This window comes from Giraffa tippelskirchi, chromosome 9, assembly GCF_054371585.1.
Source record: "Giraffa tippelskirchi isolate mGirTip1 chromosome 9, T2T-mGirTip1v1.2.pri, whole genome shotgun sequence".
Classification (NCBI taxonomy): domain Eukaryota; kingdom Metazoa; phylum Chordata; class Mammalia; order Artiodactyla; family Giraffidae; genus Giraffa; species Giraffa tippelskirchi.
This window is the reverse complement of record NC_137283.1, coordinates 114670265-114686436: the sequence shown is the minus strand read 5'-3', so window position 1 is coordinate 114686436 and position 16172 is coordinate 114670265. Positions and strand designations below refer to the sequence as shown.

Here is a 16172-nt window from a genome sequence, read left to right as displayed (position 1 = left end):
TCTTGTAGCTGGCGATCAGAAGGCCTCTTTGGCCAGTCTTTCTCCGTGGCTCTGCCCATACAGGCACTTAGAGGGATCCCTTGCCTGGGGTCCGTCTCTGTTGTTTGGTGTGACAGGCACTTAAAGGGGGCACCCTGGTTGGGATCCTGCTCTGTAGTTCCATGCATCAGTCACTGAAAGGAGCACCTTGGGTGAGGTCCTACACTGTAGTTAAGTGCGTAAGGCATTTGATGGGCCAGCCGCTCTATTGTTCAGCTGCCGATGCTGGCGCATAGAGAGAGGCTATGGTGATGGCTTCACCCCCTACGCGTGACTCAGCAGTAGCGCCTTACTTCCATGGCTTCCCAGCTTTCCTCTACAGGCATTTCCCACCACGATCTCTTCCCTCACATCCCCTCAATCCCTCTCTCCACAGTCAACAGCAGCCCTCGCCCTGGGATTGCTCCACAGTCCCTAAACTCTAGCTCCCAGCTGCTGCGCCTTCCAGGAGACCCGCATTCCTGCCTGGGGTATGTATGGCTGCGGCAAGGACTGTCTGTTCTCATTCCATTTAGACTGCCCCAGATTAGCTGTTTCCCTCTCAGCCTTAAATGTTTCTCCTCTGACTCAGACCGTTGCCCTGCTGTGGGGATTGGACCCCTGCTTCAGTTCCCTCACCTGCTGAGGACAGGTTCAGTCCCACTAACACTCCTGTTTTCCCCTCTACTTCCTTCATCCTACCAAGTATTGTATGGTTCTATATATTCTTTTCCATTGGTCAAGTACGCCTGTCTGCTTTCAGCTGGTGTTCTGCATGCACTTCTGTGTCTGAAGGTGTGTTCCTGATGTATCTGTGGAGAGAGATGTACTCCACATCCACCTACATTGCCATCGTGTTCTCCCTCTAAACTTTCTGTTTTGTATTGGGGTGTACCTCAGTCCATGGGGATTCTCTAGGCAAGAATACCATAGTGGGTTGCTATCTCCTCCAGGGGATCTTCCGAACTCAGGGATCAAAACCAGGTGTCCCACATTGCAGGTGGCTTCATTACCATCTGAGCCACTAAGGAAGCCCAAAAATACTGGAGTGTGTAGCCTATCCCTTCTCCAGGAGATCTTTCCAAGCTAGGAATCAAACCAGGGTCTCCTGCACTGTGGGCAGATTCTTTACCAGCTGATCTACCAGGAAAGCCCTACTATGAATATTTTTGTACATGTTTTTCTTTCTTCTTCTTCTTCTTCTTTTTTTTTTTTTTACTGTTTGAACTTTTTGTTTTATATTGAGGTATAGCCAATTAACAATGTTGTGATAGTGTCAGGTGAACAATGAAAGGACTCTGTCGTACATATTCATGTATCCATTCTGCCCCAAACTCCCCTCCCATCCAGATTGCTGCATAACATTGAGCAGAGTTCCATGTGCTCTACAGTAGGTCCTTATTGATTATCCTTTCTAAATATAGCAGTGTGTACCTGTCCATCCCAAACTCCCTAACTATCCCTTCCCACCATTCTTCCCTTCGGCAACCATAAGCTTGTTCTTAAAGTCTGTGTGTCTGTTTCTTGTCTTGTAAGTTCAATGGTATCATTTCTATTTAGATTCCACATATAAGAGATGTCATACAATATTTCTTCTTATTTTGATGAATATAGATATACAGTTTTTCTTGGACATAAAACGTGGAGCAAAATTTTGGGCCCCAGAGTTGGTGTAGTCTCAATATTAGAAGACTCTGACACATAATTTTCAAAGTAGATTGTTATTTTGAAGAGAGGTGAAGGATAGGAAAGTTGTAACCTCCTATAATCATGTGTTGACCATTTTGTATCCTTATTTTCTATTTATGCATGCTAAGTTGCTTAAGTCATATCTGACTTTGTACGACCCTATGGACTGTAATGAGAAGGCAATGGCAACCCGCTCCAGTACTCTTGCCTGGAAAGTCCCATAGACGGAGGAGCCCGATAGGCTGCAGTCCATGGGGTCGCGAAGAGTCGGACACGACTGAGTGACTTCACTTTCACTTTTCGCTTTCATGCACTGGAGAAGGAAATGGCAACCCACTCCAATGTTCTTGCCTGGAGAATCCCAGGGACGGCGGGGCCTGGTGGGCTGCCGTCTATGGGGTCGCACAGAATCGGACATGACTGAAGCGACTTAGCAGCAGCAGCAGCAGCGGCATGGACTGTAACCTGCCAGGCTCCTCTCTGTCCATGGCATTCTCCAGGCAAGAATACTGGAGTGGGTTGCCATGCTCTCCTCCAGGGGATTTTCCCCATTTTGCACTTATACCACATTCAAATTAAAATTTGAACAGAGAAAAGTAGAAGATTCAGTTTTTCATTTTATTTTGCTGTTAAGAAATGACTTCAGGTTTGCGTTTCTGGAATCAATTCTGTGTTCCTAATTAAGCTTAAGAAGTACTTTCCAATTACTCAATCATTTTTCTGTTCCATATATATGATCTTACATTTCTAACTGCATATTTTTATTAAAGTAATCTTATCTCCCGTTTTAGGAATTAGGAATTTTTGTGTGTTTTGCCTGAATGAAATTTTAAAGAAAATTACTAATTTGTCGTGGAATAGGCAAGGGCTTTCAAGTCAGGCATGAACAGATTCTAATGTTGCCTCTATCATTTGATAGCTGCATGATCTTTGATCAAAAGATTGTTTTCTATAAAATTATACTACTTGGGATTGCTTTGAAGATTCAGTGAAATCTTAAACACTTATGTAGTGTTTGCTCTATGGTCATCAGTGATTCTAAGTGCTTTGTTATGAGACAACTTGCTCTCTATTAACAACTCTATGTACTAGCTCCATCATCATCTATTTTTTTAGAGATGAAGAAACTCAGACTGAAGATTTAGGCAACTGCCCAATTTGCCTGGGATGACAAGTGGCAGAGCCAGAATGTAAACACAGTTTGGCTCTGGAGTCCATCTCATACCACTGTTCTCCACATACATGACATCTAACTTTGTTCTTGACACCCATTAAGTATTTGGATGTTAATAAATACTTATTATCCTTCTGCTTAGCACAACTCACCATGATTTAAAACATATTCAGAGTATAATTTCACAATAAGTTGGCTGTTCTGTAACCATATCATCAAATTAGTTGAAAAAATAAGAGAAATATTTCCAAATAATATGATGTAAAATGAACTATTTCCAATTCTTCCTGAATATAAATTTGTCCAATCACTGTGGTATCTTCTGAGTCCTAATTCCTCACATTTGGAGGAATTATTACCATACCATGACTTCTTACTAATTTAGAATAGGTAGTGTGCTGATAGTATAGTCTCCTGACATTCATGTGTCAAGACTTTTGATGAGGTATGAATTGCAAGCTGTGGAAATGTCCTATTCAAGGGAGTTTAATTTGTGAACGACTGTGCTGAGAGCACATGATGTGAAGTTTGAAAGGGAGAAAATTTTTAGTCGTTATTTTTAGTGTTTTGGTTTCCTAAAGACAGAGGTTGGAGGATGTCAGCTATTAGGTGCTCCCCCTTTCATTTCATTCACCAAACCAATAAGAAAGAAATTCTCTTGGAGACAAAGATCTCAGTTAGGTCACTCACAACTGAAGAGAGAGAGATGATATCAAGGCTGGGACACAATTGAGGGGACGGGTCTGAGACACAGCTGGTGGAAGGTGCCAAATATAAAGACCATGTTGTTAAATTATATTCCACATTTTATGACAAAAATTATTTGCTACAGTGTTATTCACTGACTAAGGGATTTTCATGATTTGGGAGAGCTATCTTTCAAAAATGTCAAGTGTTTTCTGAAAAAGGATGTAGAGTAAAACACATAGAAAAATGCTACTTTGTTCTTTTTCTTGCAAGTAAAATGCTGCAATTTGTAAGTGAATAAGTATTTTGGGTTTTTAACATGGTAAGTTATTATTAAACTTAAAACTATTAAAAAATATGCTAAGGAATTCAGATCTGAATTAGCAGAGACAAATTTAATACAGTTTTCCCAATGCTAACCTTATAGCTTTGTATCAATATAGAGAACTGATTATTTTGGAACTGTGTGCAGATCTTTGAGAGTTCAGTACTTAATTAATGCAGGATCTATATATACCTAGGCCCTAAAAGAAGCAACTACTAAACAAAAAGGCAAAATCATATTCAAATCATATAAAATGTTGATATCAATATCAAAGAAATTTTGCCAGTGTGAATTTATGTTAAAGGGCATAAATTCAAATTTTTATTTGAATATTTGAAGTAGTCATACTCCACATTCTTAGACAAATCACATATACTCACTCACACACACTCACACAAATTAAGTACCCAAATACACACATAAAAGTACAGATACCTTCCAAGATTTTCTCTATCTTGTAAGAACTGTGTGACTTTTCCTTTCTTTGCCAGGTGGTATTTTTGAATATGTGGAATCTGGCCCAATGGGAGCTGAGGAACTTGCATTCAGATTTGCTGTGAACACAATCAACAGAAACAGAACCTTGTTGCCCAATACTACCCTAACCTATGACACCCAGAAGATAAACCTCTATGACAGTTTTGAAGCATCCAAGAAAGGTAATTGCTAGATATTTAATAATGTGTTTTCTGAAATTCAAATTTTTAGCTATTCTTAAGAGATTTCTTAATCCACAAAGTAATTAATAAGTCACTAGAAATATTTTCATGCAAATATTTCTTTTTGAGCTGCACATACATTTTTTTTTCAGAAAAGGTAAAGTGATATGATTACCTGCTGAAAAATTTGCTTATAACACAAAATGTAGTTAAGTCTGGGATAGTGAAGTTGTTTTCTTTTCCCCCATTAATCCTTTTGTTTTACTACTAAACTATTCCTATTTTAAGAACCTACTAAAATAAAACAATACCATCAGTGGACTTTACCAAATTTTACAATCCAATTTTACATTTTTATTTGCATTATGTGTCAATTCTACTTTACTACTGTGGTCTTAATTTACTGAGTATCTTGAAAGTTCTATGGTTCCAAGTGACTTAAAAACGTCAGCCCAATTTTAAAACTTAATTGGAAAAATTTGTTCAATCTTTCATTTATGTTGCCTATTTTTTAGCCCCTTGATATTTCTTTTTGCAACTTAGAATAAATGGCTAATGATATAAAAATTGGATTACATGAAGAAATAATAAAAATACCTTATGAATTTTATTTATTATTTTATAAAGCTGTATTTTCAATATAAAAGTAGAAATATAATTTTCTGAGATATGAATTTAATATATATATGAAAGAAAGTGATAGAGAAACTACTGTCAAGGCATTGTTTTAACCAAACAACAGTTTTAGCAATAAATATGTTTTGAGAGATGTTTTCATTGGCTTACTTTGTTTAAGTAGGTGATCTTTTCTTTTGCATAGTTAGCATTCATGAAATTAAATTCCATAATGTAGATTTTCTCAAAGGAGTGGACTTAGAAAGCATTTGTTCTAAATTCTTATTTTTAAGACAGTGCTTGCTATTCTGTAATGCTAATATTGTTTTATTAGCTACCTTACATTGATAGAAATGTACATAATTACTTATAATTCTAACTCAGTACAGAGTTCTTCTAAATTCATTAATATTAATGGCAGTTGATAAGATACACTATTTCTTAAGATGAAAGTATCCTTCTTTTCCCCCAGCTAACTAGTGTTTATCAAAGCCTATGTTCTGCCTGCCCTTTGAATTCATATCTTTATGAATAAAAATAAGTTTCCACATTTCAGAACCATGTCAGGGTGATGAAAGGTTTTGAAGGCTGAAAAAGGAGATAAAGGTTATTGTGAAATATGACATGTGTCATCATAATTGCAGAATAAGTCATTAGCTGCAAAACAAGAGCATTTGATTAGTGACATCATTCATGATTATTTCCATTAGGAAGAAGAAGCTCTGTCTCAAATGAAATAATTTAGACCAAAGAATATGGAATATGAGTACAGTATAAATAAAATATTAATAGATTTCCTAATGGTGACTTCAAAGTAGCAACATAAAAAAAAAAAGTAGACTAGAATGTTCTGACAACAAACATCTTACTATCTTGGGAATATCTTAGAAAAATTATGAGGTGGTAAACTCATTTTGTCTTTAGAATATCAAAAGGATTTACAAATTTTTCGCTCATTAAAAATCCATTGGGAATCTAATTCCTGAAGTGACTTTTTCCTGGAGCTGAAAAAGCTCAAATAAGTGTATGAATAACTTTCTTTGTGAGATATTGAAATGGTGGATGTCATGGTTTGGATCTTGTCTTGTGAAGCACTTGCTTGTTGACCTATGACTGCTTGGGCGGCACATCAATATGTAAAGAGATAATATGAAGTGAAAGTCACTCAGTCGTGTCTGGAATTCTCCAGGCCAAAATACTGAAGTGGGTAGCCCGTTCCTTTCTCCAGAGGATCTTCTCAACACATTGCAGGCAGATTCTTTACCATCTCAGCCACCAGGGAAGCCCAAGAATACTGGAGTGGGTAGCCAATCCCTTCTTCAGCAGATCTGCCCAACCCAGGAATTGAACCGGGGTCTCCTGCATTGCAGGCGGATTCTTTACCAGCTGAGCTATCAGGAAAGCCCACTAATATAAAGGAGAGATCTAATATAGTTTTGAATCTTATGAGGCCTCAGTAATATATGTGATACTGTATGATTCATTATAAAATACCAATTCATTTGGACATTGTTAAACTTTTTTAAATTGATTTTTCCAAGGCAAGAATGTAAGTTCAATGTTTAAATTTTCACTGATATATGATCTTATATTTTTAATAGATAATACTGTTTTGCTCAATAAACTCTGATGTATTAGAATTTGAATTATTATTTGAATCATATATTGCTTTTAAATGACTCCTCTGATACCCCAAAACTCTATTTTTTCTTTGAAACACGCTTCAGAAGCTCTGTATAAGCTAATATAATGTTTTTCACTTTCCTTGATTTGTGACTTGTCAAAAGTCTAGAGAAGGAAGATCTTTTATTTTCAATGTATGTGAATTAAAATTTATGTGAGTGAAAAACTTGAGGCTCCAAAGTTTCTACTGATTCAGAATTCCAATTATTACTTTAAAAGTAAGAATCTGTATGTGTTCAAAAACTATATATTTATATCAAATTGCATTTTTGAAAAAAGATTAAACAAATGTGTCTTTTTCTAACTAAAATTTATTTATTAAATATCTCTGTGCTTAAGAATCCATCTATCAAATTGCATTTTATGTGGCAAAATCTCTGAAGGAAAAATCAGTAGATTTTGCACAGTAGAATGACAAATTATTTTGAAAGGATTAAGACTGAACATCTAACTGATCCCTAAATCCCAGTAACAATAGTCATCTATTAAATATTTTAGTCATCCTTAAATATTTTCAAGGATAGACAGACTGTTGCCTCATGGAACAGACTTCCATATTTGAACATTTCTTCTCTTAAGTTGTGTCAGCATTCATGAGAAACTTCTATACATTGCCCTAATTCTTCCTTTTCCAGACAAAGGAAAAGATTTTGGCCTCTTTCACAGGTAATATTCTTCATGTATTTAAAGATGAGTTTCATGTTTCCAGTAATTATTGATTTTCTAGACCCAAACTTACCAGTTGCTTTAGTACACCTTACACAATTTAAAGTCCTGTCACAGTTTTGCTATTCCTGTCTGAATACCTTCTAATTTGTTTATGTGTCTCTTAATTACTATAATGATTATTTATGTGAATAAAATTTTCTACTCATAAATATAAACTTAAAACTAATTTAGTACGTCATTAAAGTCTTACAATATCCAAAAGCCAAGTAAATAAAGATGATTAAATTTTTCTGTATTTAATTAAATACTTTGATGTTCTTCCTACTCACTGAGATTAATCCCTATGAAATCACCCTCTGTGACTCATGTGAAGTTTTGTACAGGCATTTGTATGCACAGCTTGACCTATATCATCAGATATTGCAGATACTAAACTATGTGCCCATCCATAGCTTTCTAGATGGGCCATGAAAAATAGATGGCTTCTGATTTAGAATTTGAAATTGTAGAGGATGACCAGTGAATTTGGGGAGGAACATTATTCCCCTGATTTGAAGTATTTCCCTGAAGTATCCCCTGGATATGAAGTATTTTTGCAAAATGAATATTCACCCCTTAAATTCTAAAATAGTCTCCCTTTTTCTCCTCCCCCCTCTCTTCCCTTGACATTATTTGTAGAGTTATTATATTTGAACATTAGGCTGCAGGTGTCTAGGTGAATTTCCCTTCTAACAAACTGAGAATATTTGGAGTTAGGCAAAATGTAAAATCAGCTAGATGTAGATGTTATATTAAGGGCAAACAAATCATCCTTCAGGATGATGCCTTTGGGACAATGATAATGTGGTACTGTTGGTACACTGGCATCTCCTCTCATTACTGACAGACTTCTGTCTCCTCTGCAGCCTGTGATCAGCTGTCTCTTGGGGTGGCTGCCATCTTCGGGCCTTCACACAGCTCTTCAGCAAATGCAGTTCAGTCTATCTGCAATGCTCTGGGGGTTCCCCACATCCAGACCCGCTGGAAGCACCAGGTGTCAGACAACAAAGATTCCTTCTATGTCAGTCTCTACCCAGACTTCTCTTCACTCAGCCGTGCCATTTTGGACTTGGTGCAGTTCTTCAAGTGGAAAACTGTCACAGTTGTCTATGATGACAGCACTGGTAAGAAAAAATCAGTAGCCTTTGGGGCTATGCTTTAAATATAGATAATTTTCTGAAACTCATCTGAGATTCTTGCTGTGTTATTGTTTTTTGCTTTTGTTGTTTTAAAATTAAGGGATAGAAAAACATTTGTAATCAAACACTAATTTCATATATCCAAATAAAGAACAACTAAATCATACATTTTTTTTTCCTGTGTATGTGTAAAATAAGCACTTTTGTTCTGGGAATGATCAGATACTGTGAACTATATTGTTGAATGAAGGATAGCGATAGTATGAAACATCATATTGAAACATTTATGCAAACATTTTTTTCTACCAGTTTCAGTGTATTTTCCCAAAGTAAAGCCTTATAATGAGCTGTCACTGAAACTTATCAAGAAATCTAGAGAAATAAAGAAATTCAGAATTTTTCCTTAACATTTTCTGTAATTATTTATGTGCAAAGAATGTGTATGAAAAATAATAACCTTTCTATCTGTATAGCATGTTAAAATACCCATTGAAAATCTTAGAGTTTTGGTAACTGTTTATATGCATACATAAGGGCTTACTACATGGTATTTATTTTTGTATCTTTAAATGAATATTTGCTGGCTAGAGGTTGTCTGTGCTGTCTTGTTGTAATGCATGTTATTTTATATATGAATGGTTATCTTGAAGTATCAAATAAAAATAAGTCTCAGAAACGTAAAGAAAGTAAAAAGTAAAATAAAGTAATAATTTCCTTGGAAGTTATATTGGTGAGGAAACTGCATACTATTTTTATTATTACCTAGTGATAAGAAATTTCACATTAAGATGTTTATCACTGGTCTAAATAGTGCTCTTTAAATTAGAGTTTAAAAATATTTTATTCGAGGACATTTCACTATGCCTTTATGTTTACATCAAAAATGAAATTCATTTGAATTTAAATTCTCTACAAATACACCTGAAGCACACTTTATGAATGCAGTATTTAGAACTATGTGCAGGAATTAATCCATTTGCCAGTAAAGTTGACCATCTGCCAACTGACAGATAGGAGCTCTCCCAAGAGAACAGAGAAACAGGAAGTTTCAGAGTTGGAGAAACAATGTAAATAATTTGAAATTTTTTTAAAAATGGGATAAGAAAGAATAAGTCTAAATATACATTAATAGTGTAATTTTTGCGAGCTTTTCCCAGGTAGCACAGTGATAAAGAATCTGCCGACCAGTGCAGGAGACACAAGAGACAAGAGGCGCGGTGTGATCCCTGGGTCAGGAAGATTCCCTGGAGTAGGAAATGGAAACCCATTCTAATATTCTTGCCTGGAAAATTCCATAGACAGAGGATCCTGGCAGCTACAGTCCACTGGGTCACAAAGAGTCAGACACAACAGAGCACACGCATACACACACACAAGTGTAATTTTGCATTTTTTATTTAAAAAAGTAAAATTTTTATTTAAAACTTAACTTTAGAAAGAATACTTAAATTCCTAAAATAACCTAAGTACCTTTGATGTGTTTTTTAGCTTAAAATAGAGTTACTAAATTTATTGCATTGTTTTATTCTAAATCATTATTTTCTGTCATTGATAAAGTTATATATGTCAAATTATGAATGGCAGGTTCTATGTAAATGGTTTCTCTGCACATGTATAACATGATGTTCCAGGGCTAGCTCAGTTGCAAATTGGTCCACTTATGTTTGCATGTGTGCTAAGTCACTTCAGTCGTGTCTAACTCTGTGCAACCCTATCGACTGTAACTTGCCAAGCTTCTCCATCCATGGGATTCACCAGGCAAAACTAGGCAGGCTCTTTACCACTAGTGCCACCTGGAAAGCTCCACTTACGTTTATGAATCGTCATATATAGAAATATACAAACTATGAATATAAATTCATTGTGAATCTATTGTTTATTTACTTTTCCTTTCCTTCCTGTTATAATGCAGCTGAATTCTGACTAAATATATATCCTCATATGTACGTGTACATACACATGGTACATACACACATATATAATACATATATATGTATGTTAGATGTGATATTTTATACTTATTTATTATCTTAAAGCCCCTCATAGTAGAAAGAAAGTTGGCAAATGTCTGAAATGTTTATGATATATCACCTTTCCTTACTATTCTCTTTGTATGCATATGGGTTTGACATTTTTATTTCATATATGTGGCTCTTGAGTGATTGAATAAAGGGATAATAAGATTTGTAATCAAGGTCACACCATAGTTTGGCAAAGCAGTGTTTCATATATAATCGATCATTTGCTTGAGTATTATTCTAAATATTTACTTCATTGAGACAAATTTAAACAGATAAATAAATATATAAATATATATATAGTCAGTTAATTAGATATATAGACTTTTAATGGAAACTTGACCTGAGATTAAACTTATTAAAAAAAGTTTATTATTTAAAAGAAACTTTACCACAGCTAACACTTGAAGTTGACATCAATACTTAGATATTCCAAAAGTCTTTGACTATCTCAATATGAATGCTAAGAGTCATTACAGGATTATTCATAGAAAAGGTATCCTTAAAAATCCTCTGAGGGGAGAAAAAGCATGTTAATGCTTCATTTGATGCCATATTTAATCCAACAAATTTTGATTAAGCATCTGCTACATGCCAGGGACAGTACCAGGTGTGAGTATATGCCAGTAAAAGAAACAAACTCCTCGCCCTTCTTGAGTTTCTAGTTTCTAATTAAGGACATGAAATTACTCATGTTTTTAGTACTCTTTGTAGTGAAATAATTGCCTCTGTAACCTCTGTATTATGTGTGCTCTTCCCTTTAATTTAACAGACTTTTGAGAACTTTGCTATTCTTGATTTTTTTTAAGAGGCTAGAGCTGACTCAAAGATACGTAGAAGATTCTCTTTGAAATGTATTCACAAATATATAGAAGTAGGCTTTTTTTTGTTGGTTTGTTTGGGTATGTTTAAAAGTCTCAAGGTGGAATTTTAACAACAGAACTCAACAGAGAAAATTTGTAAACTTCCCAAGTGAACAAGATGACTATTTGATCATGTGGGAGAAAATCTGATTACAGCTAGGACTGTGAACTGAAATGGGAGAACATCCGCCTTATACCCAATGAGATAAACATTATTAACTTCATTATGGACTTATATATCTGCTGTTCATTGCAGCATGAAGTATGCATTTTATTTATGTTTCTTTTTTCCCTTTCCAGATTTATTATGTGTGCTCTTCCTCCCATTTATATTCATTTCTATTTGTTGTGTTGTCCAGTTTGATACATGATAATTATGCTTTCATCCAGTCTTTGTTCCCACCCCCAAAACAGATGGGATGATAGATGAAATATAGTGCTGGAGTAGGAGAAATTCTTAGAACGATGTTAACAGGAGCTGTTTATTTTTTATGATAATTAGCATTTGTTGTTGTCATGGTTGAATGCTTTTAAACACCCTGAAAGTCTGTTATAGCTCTGAATGATGTCCAAAATGATGGAAAAGAATTGGCTTCAGAAACAAAGCTGTGTTTCTGTCAGTCATTTTGGAACATATGATTCATTTTAAATATAAACTAAAAATAAGTTGGATAGCTCTCAGCTTGTAAGCAATTCCAAGATAAGTTGTGAATATTTGCTTTAAAATTCCTGTGTTTCATCTTTGTTTATAGATCAGCAGTCCATTAACAAAGAACTCTGAACTGGTAAACAGAAGCCTGGGATTCTAGTCCCAGTTTTGTTACTAAATTACTGGTACAACTTTGGAAAAGAGAAGAAGGAAGTTGAAATGACTACAGAAAACATCTATGGTGCACTAGGCATTGAGGTAGCTGCTGTTGTACATAAACTATGACACTTAATCTTCAGAGCAATTCTATAAAAACAACGCAATTCTAGGGATGTAGGTTATCAGCTCACTATCCTTGCTTCCTCCGGTAATTGGCTCTTCTGCCCACCAGTAGCCCAAGGCAGAAACCTGAGTATCTGCCTTGATTCCAACCTTTCTTCAGCCCTGCAATCAAGCTCTAATGGTTATTTAATTCTATACCTCAACTCTCAAATCTGTTCATTTCTTTCATGCTTTCTAACTAATTCTTAAGTCAAAATATTTCATCTGGATTATTACTAACAGCCTCCTAACTGATGTTCCTGCTAATCCAGTAAAAAGTAATTTTTAAAAATGCAATTCTGACCCATTATCCTATTAATAGTTTCTTTGAGTCTAAGGATAAAGTCAAAGCTTATTTGAAAGTCTTATAAGACCTGATGTGATCTAGTTCCTGTACTTCTCCAATATTTGAGTGTAAACTTGAGTCTAAATCCCTCACTTATGTCTTTCAAATTGAGCCGTTAAATTTCTTTTGGTTTCTGAAAAATACTGTCCTGTCCACCTGTTTCTCTCATTCTGACTCCTGCCCCTCCTCCCCAGTAAACACCCACACACATGCACTTGTGTGTTTGCACCCACACATTCACTTGTATCATTTGACTTATATGTCACAAAGAAAGGCTGTCCTGACCCCAGCTCCCAAGCAGGAATAGGTTTCCCTTAACACATTCCCATAGCATTGTGGTTCTCCTGTGACCCTCCCCCATGAGAACATCATTACATTACAAATGACTGTTCTTGGCTGAATTTACCACTAGATCAAATACAAATCTGAATAGCTTGGAACCTAAGGCTGCCCACCATTCTATCACTAGCACCTAGGTATTACGTGGCTAATGGAAATACCTGAATCAATATTTAAGGAATGAATGCATGAAAAGGTACTATCATATCCATTGTTTAGACAAAGAAGCTCCAATGGATTAAGTCATCTGTCCAAGGTCGACTTAGTTTGACAGCTTTTTAATACTTTGCCATCGAATAAGTAGATTCAACAACAATTTTCAGATATATAGACATGATTTCTCCTATCATTTCAAAAATTGTGTAAGTAATCTGGAGTGAATTATGCTTATATGTTAACAGCAGTTAAAATATATTTACTTGCTTACTTATTTGAACAATCATTATCAAGCATCTTCTGTATACTAGGTACAGATGCTATGTTCGGCATGCTGCTGCTGCTAAGTCGCTTCAGTCGTGTCCGACTCTGTGCAACCCCACAGACGGCAGCCCACCAGGCTCCCCCGTCCCTGGGTTCTGCAGGCAAGAATGCTGGAGTGGGTTGCCATTTCCTTCCCCAATGCATGAAAGCGAAAAGTGAAAGTGAAGTTGCTCAGTTGAGTCCGACTCCTAGCAACCCCATGGACTGCAGCCTACCAGGCTCCTCTGTCCATGGGATTTCCCAGGCAAGAGTACTGGAGTGGGTTGCCGTTGCCTTCTCCTGTTCAGCATGAGAGACAGGATTATAGGTAAAACTTTGTCTCCATGTGCTGAGTTGAGTGAGGGGGAGACAGAGCATGTGAGCAGGATACTATTATAGTGTAATAAGTGCAGACAGAGACAAGAAAATAATATTGTGACATTTTAGGAGATGAATATAGACATAAAAGAATTTAGGGGAGCAGAAGCTTTTAAAGCTGCCTTTAAAGGTTTTAAAGGCAGAGGAGAGTTTTGGAGAAGGTGAGATAATTTTGAAATTATCATAAAGCACAAGAAGAAATGCTTCAACTAGAGAAGGGGCTTAAGGGTATAACATGTAAATGTGAGAATGCCTGGGAAGCTGGTTTGTCAGGGAATTGCAGGCACTTCATTACAACGGATCATCAGGAAAATGAAGATGAGGAATAATGAGGGAGAATGTATACAAGACCAATGTAGGAGAAATCAAAAAGAGCTTTTTCCTAGCTACTGTGCTTTGGAGTCTGATATTACAGCAGTACCAGTCGTGTCTGCCTGATGTGAACCTGCTTTGCAAACCACATCGAGTGCCTCAGGAATAGACAGACACTCAGTCAGTACCTTTCAGAGGCAATCAAACAAAGAAATTAGAAAAGACTTTGAGATGAATAAAAAATAAAAACAACATACCAAAACTAATGGCAAACAGTGAAGCATTTAGAAGGAAATTTAGTAGGAAGGAAAAAAGTATTTAGAAGGAAATTTATACCTGATTTGTTTTTATTTTACATACATTATATTTTTGCTCTTATTTACTTCTCAGGAAATTCAGAAATTAAAACTTTTCAGTATTCTAAAAAAAAAAAAAAAAAGGACACAGAGAAAGGGATATCCATAGACTGGACTGTGGATTGAAATCCTGGTTCTGTTGTGTAATTTTCAGCAAGTTATTTGACTTTAAAGACATGAGTTGACATATTTGTAAATTGAAGATGATGCATACATCAGGGGATTTTTATCATGATTAGTGAGATATGCGAAGTGCTTTATAGCTCCTATGTAGCCTAGCAGGAGCTTAAAAATGTCAACAGTAGAAATGCCTTGGGGACTTCCCTGGTGGTTCAGGGTTGAAAATCTGCCTTCCAATGCAGGGGACAGAGATTCGATCCCTGGTCGGGAATGAAAATCCCACACATGCCACAGGGCAACAACAGAAGTCCGCGAGGTAACAAAAGACCCAGGGCAGCCACAGGAAAAAAAAAACAAAAAACGCCATGTGCTATGTTCCGTTTATTCCTAACTATACTCTAAGAAAAAGAAATTATCTTCCATCCTACGTTTTAAAGTATGAGAATATTTAGATGTAGAAAGTTGAGATACTTTGCCCAAGGTTTCACAGCAAGTAAATGGTGCTGTGCTCTGCTTAGTTGCTCAGTGGTGTCCTACTCTGCAACCCCATGGACTGTAGCCCGCAAGTCTCCTTTGCCCATGGGGATTCTCCAGGCAAGAATACTGGAGTGGGTTGCCATGCCCTCTTCCAGGGGATCTGCCCAACCCAAGGATCGAACCCAGGTTCGAACCCACATTGCAGGCAGATTCTTTAAAGACTGAGCCACCAGGGAAGCCCAAGTAAATGGTAGATCTGGATTTTTGACCCAGCACTATCAACTGCAGAACTCACTTTATTAAATATTGTGACATGATGATAGTTATTATGTTTTGATTTGGTTCATTTTGTTGTCACTATTTTAAGAACAGGAATGACACAGTCAGAACTTCTCTTGGTAGTTTCTCTGATTACAGTGTGGAGAATGCATTAAGGCTATTCAGATAATATGGGGAATAGGATAAGACCAGAAGCAAGGGAACTTCTGAATTAGTCAAGTTGAAAAAAAGATAACAGTCTCAATTAAAGAGTTTTTGATGGAAGGATATTGAAATAGAATTCTGGGAAGATTTAGGAGATGCAAATTGTAGGACTTAGCATGTAAATAAACAGAGAAGGAGTGGAGAGAGAGACAGTAAGAATGACCACTCCATTTCTGCTCTGGACTACTAATCAATGGAACATTTACCTAAAAAAGGAAAACAAGAAAAAGAAATGTGGAAAAAGGTATAATAAGTCTGACTTTTGACACATTAAACTTGAAGCACCTTTGAATCATACAGTTATATTTGAGACAGAAATCCATCTTGAAAAACAGAAGTTTAGTATGGGCATAT

At 36.1% G+C, this 16172-nt stretch overlaps 1 protein-coding gene across 8 annotated transcripts in view; it reads left to right on the top strand.

Moving 5' to 3' along the window:
• The window catches only part of GRIK2 (glutamate ionotropic receptor kainate type subunit 2), an 840407-nt gene that overhangs the window by 402383 nt on the left and 421852 nt on the right, over window positions 1–16172 (top strand). For all 8 annotated transcript variants that reach the window (XM_081530944.1, XM_081530945.1, XM_081530942.1 and 5 more), the window contains 2 exons: window positions 4385–4552; window positions 8425–8682. In XM_081530944.1, the coding sequence (XP_081387070.1) occupies window positions 4385–4552; window positions 8425–8682 (426 nt within the window). The remainder of the gene's footprint in view (window positions 1–4384; window positions 4553–8424; window positions 8683–16172) is intronic.